The sequence below is a fragment of the Asparagus officinalis genome, chromosome 3 (assembly GCF_001876935.1).
Source record: "Asparagus officinalis chromosome 3, Aspof.V1, whole genome shotgun sequence".
NCBI lineage: Eukaryota > Viridiplantae > Streptophyta > Magnoliopsida > Asparagales > Asparagaceae > Asparagus > Asparagus officinalis.
In genome coordinates this window covers 25,813,934-25,823,673 of record NC_033796.1, presented here as the reverse complement: position 1 = coordinate 25,823,673, position 9,740 = coordinate 25,813,934, and the positions used below count along the sequence as shown (strand labels likewise).

Below are 9,740 nucleotides of genomic sequence, written 5' to 3'. Positions count from 1 at the left end.
ATGTCATGTGAGGGAATTCCCTCATATACATTGATGTGACACAATCTTCACCAAGTAAATAAAGTAGGAGAGAGGATGCCTCATAACTATACTTAGTGGAGATTGTGTCACATCATTGTATATGAGAAAATCCTCTCATATGACATATGATACCAAAAGATTCAACTAACTAAATAAGTAAGAGAATAACAAGTAAACCAAGCAAACATCCATATAACATAATAAATAATAAGTATTACAGTTTTAAGTTAATATACATGGCTCATTTAGAACAAGCTATCAAGAGAAAAGCATCTCCATCAAGGCTCTTTAAAAATACAATAAAATTTTAACTTATCGATATTAAGCATGCATCACAACATTCGAAAGACAAAAGATTCAACTAACTAAATAAGTAAGAGAATAACAAGTAAACCAAGCAAACATCCATATAACATAATAAATAATAAGTATTACAGTTTTAAGTTAATATACATGGCTCATTTAGAACAAGCTATCAAGAGAAAAGCATCTCCATCAAGGCTCTTTAAAAATACAATAAAATTTTAACTTATCGATATTAAGCATGCATCACAACATTCGAAAGAGGTATGATCTTGAAAAACCTACTTTATAATTCACACAATTAAACCTAATTAAAAATTATCAATATACAGATACACTATTGCACCTTTAAGGCAAAGATAACTACCAGTTATAGTAGACTTGAGTTGTGGCTTTACACTTGTAAAGGTCGCAACAAGAAGGTGGATATAAATATTAATAACAAGTGTTCAAATGATAAATGTTATATAATCTCTGATGACTTAGGATATTACAAAGATAACACTATTTAACGCAGTAGAAACTCTTATTAAGTGCACAATACAAGAATTCATTACAAAGAAAAAAATATGTCAATCCTAACTTAACTTAAGTAATGAATTAGAAATACAGAAAAATTGTCATATATATGAAACTAACATTTGTTCTCATTAACATCTGTTCTCATTCAAATTACTTGTAAAGTTAGATAAAAAGATAAAAGATGAATGAGCTCAAGGAAAATAATAGCATGATAAATCTAGGTCCAGTCTGATGTCACAATCGACGTATGATGAAGACACCACTCCAGAATTACTCTAGGAAAAGATAAAAGTGAAGAAGGCTTGACCTTGACTCAATAAAAAATAAAACAATGTTTTCTTAATATTTTATAGACTAACCTAATTTTTTGAGTAAAAATAGAAATATTTGGAAGAGATTTTTACCAATTTTAAAATATATTTTTATACTTATTTTGTGTATGTTTTTATCATATAAAATTATATTAGAGTTAGCATTAATATTTAGTTTATGGTTTTCGATGAAGTCTATCAATGATTAGGAATAAATTTTATATTTTCTTTTGTGCCATTTAGCCACTTCTAATCAATTGTCTAGGCTTATTGGCTTTAATTATTCCTCTTGCTATTATAATGCTAGTTTTCAAGTATTTTTACATATACAACACAATACTTCCCTAGGTAAAGCTTCCTTTCACGTTAATTTAAAATAACATGAATATCCAAATTGGCTTCATGTTGGTTTTGTGTCAAGTCAATTATCAACATGAAACTTAAAAGTGGGTATAGTCCATTCAAACAAATATTAAAGAAGATAAATAGTCATAATTATTAAATTTTAGAGAAATAAGTGAGCAAAACTATCAAATTGAAATCAAAAAATAAATTTTCGTAAGGAAATAAACTAAAAATAAATAATTATGATATTTAACCATGTGCATGCACGTGCATAAAAACTAGTTAAATAAAAGTCTATGACTTGGCGGATGAAAGGATCGCTAATTTCAAATCTAGTTTTATTAAATATTTCTATCAATTAAAATGATGAGCATTGAATACCAAGAATAAATCATCCCTCCATGAATAAACAATTATTTTAAATTTAAAAAATTTCTCAAGGATCCAAAATATGAGACCAATAGAGAGGACAAGTGAGATGTCCCATTCCTATTGGATAATGAGTTGGCCATCATTAATTATGCCCAACTTATTATCCAATAGGAGGGGGACACCTCACTTGTCCCCTCTATTGGTCTCATATTTTAGGTCCACGTAGAAAAGTTTTTTTAAATTTAAAAGAAAAAAATATTGATAATTGAGAATTAGCTTGTATTTATCTCATATTTTGAAGGAAAAATTCCCCAAGTACCCAAAATATGGGACCAATAGAGGGGACAAGTGAGGTGTCCCCCTCCTATTGGATAATGAGTTGGCTATCATTAATGATGACCAACTCATTATCCAATAAGAAGGGGACACCTCACTTGTCTCTCCTATTAGTCCTATATTCTGGGTCCCCGTAGCAAAGCTCTGTACAAGCTAGCAAAAAGAATATTCAAAAAGAAAGATACTCACAGAAGTCCCAAATATTTCCTTTATTATAAAGTGACCAACTACAAAAGTAACCCAAAATTAACCCCATTGACAAACTCTATATTTATTCCACGTGTCGTCTTAGAGTCGCAATACCGTGAGCCCAAACGTTATCATTGCTTGCGGGTGAGGAAAATCCCCGCGCACTCTCTCTCCCTCTATAACAATATATATTAATATATTAACCCTAACCAACAAAATAAAATCACCTCCTCTTTATTTCAATCACTTTCTCTCTCTTTTGATTCCGTGATCAACAATTCTCTCATCGATCCTAAATAATTTTTTTTCCATTAGGTACGCCTTCCTATTTCGTTATATTCCAAGTTTGATTTGATTCTTGGTAGTTGTTGTTTTCTTTTGATCTGACCATGGTTTTGTTCTCATCATGTATTGGGGATGATAGAAAGAAGGTATCCATGGCCAAGAGTTCCTTCAAGCTCGAGCACCCCCTCGGTTCGTCACCTTTTTCTTTAATTTCAATTTGATTTTGGTTTCTTTTTAGGGTAATTGTTGAAGTTGCGATCTTGGTTCTAGGGTTTGTTTTAGCATGGGGTTTCTCTTATACTCGATCTTGGTTGTTTGTTTTGTTGGATTATCTTTCGAAATTTGCAATCTTTTTTAGGGTTTCTATTAAAATATTTTAGAAATTGCAATCCTGTTAGGTTTTTTGTTAAAACTGGTTAAAGTTGAGAATTTTAGTTGTGGGGTTTGTTTTAGTTGCGGGTTTTCTCTCACAAGAGATCTTGATTGTTCGTCTTGTTGAACTGTTGTTGAAAAGTTGCAATCTTTCCTATCTAGTTAGGAAATATTAGGATTCCTCTGGTTAAAACTGTGGATGGTGAGTCTACGAAAAAGAACTATCATGCAATTTGATTGAATAACCTTTCTATAAACTTATTAGGCAACTTGAGGTTTTATTAGATCGTTGTTTTTTTAAGGGATTGATTTGATTTGATTTTAGGGTTTTTGTTCTTAAAATTGTGATCAGTTGAGTTAGGAGGGGATAATTAAAGTGGAAGGGTTGCTTAATTGTTTGATTCTATTGTTACCTCCTTTTTGTTATTGAATGCGGATTGTTTGTTTAAGTATTGGTTGTTTCTTAATTAGCTCTTCTAAATATTCTACTTTCGTGCGTTTAGATGGAGGACATTACTAATGTGGAGTAGGTATGGACATATAGTACTAATAGAGGAGGTATGCGGCCTTACAGGCTTCCCTGTACTAATCCCATATTGATTCAAGGATCAGATGTATCATGTAAACGCTAGGAAAAACATAAACAATAAGTGTATTATGAAAAACATTTCTAGTTTTTCCCTTTTCAGGGTGATAGGCTTCATTTATTCAATCTATCTTAAGCTTTTGAGTTTTTAGTCTATTATGAAAACATGTCTGGTTTTTCTTTCCTCTATGTATAGAGGTTTTTGTAGCCTTGAGGGAACGTTAGGACAAACTTTTTGGTATATAAGTTTGGGAGCTTGGGGAATTAGGGATACCAACAGTTAGAAGTGTTGTAAGGTTTATGCGAGGGTGAATTTTATTTTATCCAAGATTCCATGTTGAAATATAATTGGGTTCATAATGGTAAAAACCCTATACTTACATCTTTACATTCTACTTGATAGCAGCTTGCTTACTTTTTTTTTCTGTTGCTCATAAATGGAAGTTGAATGTGTGTGCTATTTCATTTTGGTAAATGCATTTCAATGTTTTGAATTATAGTTTGTGCTTGCTGGTCATTTACTTCCTGCAAACGTCGAGGGTGTCTACCCCAAAACAAACAAACCTACCTGCTGGATCTGGTACCGAGAAATTTAACTTTAGACTTTATAAGGAAAAACATAGGCAATAAGTGTATTCATTTTAAGTTCTGTTGTATTTAGGATTGTTCACTTAATTTTGTAGGAATCAGACCTGGTATAACCTTAGTTGGACTCAAAAATAAGAAAATTAGTTTAGCTTCAATTTTTTTGACGAATAGCTTCTTCTGGCAATAACATGGAAATTTCTGGTTTATAGTTCGACTCATGAGGTTTAGGTCATTTAATTTGGTTACAAAGAAGTCACATATGATGTAGCTTGGAGGAATTGGGAAAATTTTTGGATGGTGTCCTGTTAAGATTGACAAAAATAAAGACTTCACTTGGAGGTTGGGTTGTCAGAGTATGATGCAGACAAAAGGTGCTTGCTAGCATAAGTTACTTGCGGTTCTTTGGAAGTAAAACAAATGACTTAGGTGGTTTGTGGGGCTTGATTGTGATATTGTTGCTGCGGATGTCTATTTTTTCCCTGGCACTTTGTTTTATACATTGACAATTTCTTTTGTTAGTATAGTCCATTCAACCATTGACCAATGCAACTCCAAAAATTGGTGATCTTACGTTCTGTAGCTTTTTTTTTTTTGTAATAATGCTGTCAACTATCATGTTTTAGCTATTAAAAAATCTTTATTTTGCAATGCAGAAAGGAGGCAGGCAGAAGCTGCTCGTATTAGGGAGAAGTATCCTGATAGAATTCCTGTAAGTGTTACCACATTGTATTTTATATTGCATAGCTTTTAAATTTGTAAACTAACATGAAGCACAATGCATTATAGGTGATTGTTGAGAAAGCAGACAGGAGCGACATCCCGGAAATTGATAAGAAGAAGTCAGCCCTCGTTTTAGTTTCACTTGTTCCTAGTGCATTATGTTTATTTCGAACAATCGTTCTGTAGATGTCTATCTTTATGCTGAATTCTTTTTGATACTCAAAAGTGGCGTTGCCTCAATTAAATCCAAGGCTATGACTCCGTAATACAGTAATTTGGACCATCTTTATCTGTCACATATTTTTTTATTGATCTTATTTCCTTTTATCCTTTTGTTTCCCCTCTTAGCCGGTAGTGCCAGTCAACCAACTTGTAAAGTCTTAAGATGAATAGAATAGCAATAATACTGTCATTTCAAATATCGGGTATTTTGGAATGTTATTGCTTGGTAACTGTTGAATTTTGTTTCTTATGGTATAGTGAAGTCTGTTCTTTGAAAATCTATCCTAAACCTTTTCGTGTTCTTTCTTCTCGGCCCAAGTATAGGATTCTACTTCCTCGGTTGTATCAATTCTGTCAACTAAGAGTGGTTATTTGATGGTGCAGGTATCTTGTTCCAGCTGATTTAACTGTTGGCCAGTTTGTCTATGTTGTTCGGAAGAGGATCAAGCTAAGTGCTGAAAAGGCTATTTTCATTTTTGTTAAGAACACTTTGCCACCAACAGGTGAGATATAAATCCCCAAATTACAGAAACTCTTCTTTTCTTGTATTATTGAAGTTGCTTTCTTTTGTACCACACATATTCTAAATGAGTTGATTGGGCAGCTGCAATGATGTCTGCAATTTATGAAGAAAACAAGGATGAAGATGGCTTCCTTTACATGACTTACAGCGGAGAGAACACATTTGGGTCATTCTAAGCCAATGGTCACTACTCTCCCTGTGAATAGAAACTTGGGAGAAATTTTATGTATATTCTTCAGTCTCAGGTTTCACAGTCTTCAAGACTGCAAATGTGAAACCGGTAGGTTTCTAGATTTAAGTTGAATTTAATTACTTAAGAACATATTAATACTGCTATTTTCTTTTTTAATACTGCCGTTGTGCTGTGGTGTTCTAGCGAACCATTGATTCTTTTAAGTTTATGCTGTGTGTTCTTCAATCTCATGCTTCTGTTTTTTGGGTTTCAGTCTTTTCAAGACTGCAAATGTGAAACCAGTAGGTCTTTGGGTTGAAGTTGAATTTAAATATTGAAGTACATATTAGTACTGCTAGTACTGGTGTTGTCTACTTGAATGCTGTAGTTTTGCTGTGATGTTCTTGTGTATCATTTATTCTTAAGTTTCTTTTGTCTGATAATTGTGAATCTCTGCTTTCAGTTCTATTCTGGAGTTTTGATTCAGTGAGAGCTATTCTGTTGTAGGCTTTTTACATGAAAACCAGTCTAAGCTTTTATCCAAATTGCAGCTTATCACCTTAACTTCTGATTCAATGAGCTATTTCATTGTAGGATCTATGAAAACCACCTACGGTTGCTAACATGTTCTCAATGTCTTACTTTTTGATATTATTTGTTTAAAGGAATTTTCAAAGTTCCTATTATACCCTAATCTAAAGCAAGAAGGAAAAAAATAGAAGAGGAGGAGAGGCAGGGGAGAGGGGGAGGAGGTTAGTGGTGATGGAGTTGGTGGTGGGTGAGGAGGGGAGGAGGTTGATGGCGAGTGGAAGGGGGAGGAGAGGAGAGAAAAGTTTAGGGTTTAGAGAAACCGGGAGGGGATAGGGGGAGGAGAGGAGGACAAAGTTTAGGGTTTAGAGAAATTGGAGATGGTGGAGGAGGACGGGAGGACGGGGAAGGAGAGAAGAGATGGAAGTGGGGAGGTGGAGGGGAATGTTGGTGGAGGGGGACAAGCGGAAGGAAGAGGTTAGGGTTTAGAGAAATCCTAGAGGTCAATATGGTGGAGGAATATGGGGAGAGGGACAGGGAGAGGAGAGGAGAGGAAGGAGGTGGAGGATGGGGAGGGGGAAAAGGGTGGGAAGGGAGGAGGTGAAGAAAGGAGAGGGATAAACTAAGTAATTTTGAATTTCTTGGTGGAAAATGTGTTATGTTGAAAACATGTTAGCAAATATAGGTGGTTTCTATTAGAAAAAGTGTGGTAAGTTGTATTTTGAATAAAGTTAAGATAGTTTTCATATAAAAACCCTTCATTGTATTTGTTTAAAGAGAAGCATGCTTCTAAGGGAAGTTGGCTACAATGATTTACAGTGATTTGTTTGGAGGTCTTGTTCTGCTACGGAAGAATTTTGATAAGCACTCTGCACTGTTCACAGTGTTGTAAAATAACTTACATTTTACATTATGATTTTGTGAAGGTCCAAAAGGCTAATGATTTTGTGAAGGTCCAAAGGGCATTAGCCTTGAGATTCGAACAATTTAGAGCGAATTAGATACATTCTGTGACTTAAAATTTTTTCCACATTGTGGACCATGCTTATGCAATCCATCGAACCACTTTTTGGCTTTATTTATTCCAGTAAACATCAAGAAATCCCGAACATATGAAAATAAAACTTGAATATCAAGCTGAGGACAAGGGAAAAGGAACTATGCTTAAGCAAATAGAGAGGAAACTATAACATGAGAAGCAGGAACTTGTGTGAAGTTGAAAATTGTTTCCACTATGAACCATCTTAATTAATTAATCATGGAAAAAGACTAGAATGAGTGAATTAAGCTGGTAAGTTGAAACTGGGTTGTTATGTAATAAACTTATGATCACGCTTAAGATTGAAGAGATCATGCCATAAAGTAGTAAAAAAAAGAACAATTTTTCAAAACAGCCCCATTTAAATTTTTATTTTTCAAAATCGACCCTTTTTTTTATTTACCAAAACCGACCCGTTTTTTTTATTAGTAGCCTTAATCACCTTCCTAAATAGTCGGGGTTGTCAACCCCGACTATTTAGGACATAAATTTTTAGGGTTTAAGGCTTCTAATTAGGGTTTAACACCCTCCTAAATAGTCAGGGTTGACAACCCCGACTATTTAGGAGGGTGATTAAGCTGTTAATCAAAAAACGGGTCGGTTTTGATAAATAAAAAAACAGGGCCGATTTTAAAAAATAAAAATCTGTTTGGGGCTGTTTTGAAAAATTGTTCGTATAAAAAACCTTCTATCAAAAACTTGAGATTACCCCTCTATTCTTAATTATTCCTCTCCTGGCCTTGTTTAAGGAAATGCCGTAAATTGTTTGTCATTGGGGCACAGAGAACATGAAAACAAATAACGCAACATTGTCGTACATGCTCATAGTATTGCACTACATCTCAGTAGATTATATGGCTATAAAAATTCTAATTTTAAGTTAATATCTCGCTTAAGATATGTCAGTATCTAAATTGTTCTAATAGTATCTAATTTTTTCATAAATTTCTTAATCATTGGAGATATTGTAAGTAACAGAAATGATTTTTTTTTTTTTTTTTTTTTTTTTTTTTTTGACAGATAATAAGATAACTGCTCCACAATTGAGTATAATGATAATCTCTATAAGCTCTTGCTGTAACCATAAAACACAAGAGTGAAAACACGGAGGGGAAAAAAAATAAAAATAAAGTAGAGAACCATAACTTGTGTGTACAATTTCTTTTTAAATTCTCAAACGATGCTTGAAAATCAACCAATGCCAAAGTCCATACATTAAAAGGCCAACAATTAGCTCACTGTGATCCTTTCCATTCTCAGAAATGGTCACTCTAAGATAGTTTAAGGGTGTTGCGAGAGACACCCCATAGTTTATGTGAACTCTCAAAATTTGGGGTGTTTTATGAAATCTAACAGATATTTTCCATACAGCTGCGTCCAATCCTTCAATTATCTTCTTCCTTAATTTGATTCTCTCTTCTTTCTTACGTTGTGTTTGGGAGTTTACTAGAGAAAGGTAACGGAAAATAAAATAGAAAAAGTGAAAGTAGAGAAAGGGACAGAAAATATATAATACCATATTTGAGAGTTTAGTAAAGAGAATAGAGTAAATATATAATCAAATCACAGCTGTGAATCCACAGTGATTGTTATAGCCATTTGGTGATGAGAAATAATTTCCAATCAACGGCAGACAAGTGTCCTACATTAGGAATAATCAGGTCCGCATTTCAAGATGATCAGAAGCCCAATTCGGTCGACTTGACAAGCCGACATCTTGCGAAGTCGACTCGAAAGGCGTCACATGTCGACGACCCGAAAGACAATGTGTTGTCCCCTGGCTGAGTCAACTGCTTAACCACTCCACTTGGCCGCCAATCGGCCGACACCTTGTGAGGCGACTCAAAAGGTTGTACTTCTCGACCACCAAACGGGTAAAAGGCGAAGAAACGCCTCGAGCCTTGAGCCCCCTTATGTGCACTGGTGACCAATCAACTCGTAATAAATGTCATTAAATGCATTATGAGCGTCATCATTCCTCGGCCACTAATAGTCTTTATAACATATCGGACCATATCGGCATTGTACACCTACAATCACTTCGTATTTAACATCGAAGTGACCTCTCCTCCACTAGTCGGCCGACACCTGTAAAACTAAGACTGGCGTAGCTGCTATACCATACTCAGCCGAAGTTACCATTCTACCCTCCTGGCACTACTATAAAAAGAGATACCATTTTCAATTGCAGGGTAAGCTTTTTACTACTGCTCTCTGAGCTTAAGAACTATCGTAGTTCCTTTAACTTCTCCACTCAAGCAAATCACTGACTTGATCGTCGGAGGAACAACTGGGAACCAGATCCC

The 9,740-nt window shown here is 34.5% G+C and overlaps 1 protein-coding gene and 1 pseudogene across 1 annotated transcript; both read left to right on the top strand.

The window, feature by feature from the left end:
- Positions 2,564 to 6,225, top strand: LOC109833500 (autophagy-related protein 8C). The gene is made up of 6 exons (XM_020401191.1): positions 2,564 to 2,714; positions 2,824 to 2,873; positions 4,884 to 4,939; positions 5,017 to 5,069; positions 5,557 to 5,675; positions 5,777 to 6,225. The coding sequence occupies exons 2-6, from the start codon at positions 2,837 to 2,839 to the stop codon at positions 5,869 to 5,871; spliced, it is 360 nt and encodes a 119-aa protein (XP_020256780.1). The 5' UTR covers positions 2,564 to 2,714; positions 2,824 to 2,836; the 3' UTR covers positions 5,872 to 6,225.
- Positions 6,904 to 9,740, top strand: part of LOC109834818 — a 10,013-nt pseudogene continuing 7,176 nt past the window's right edge.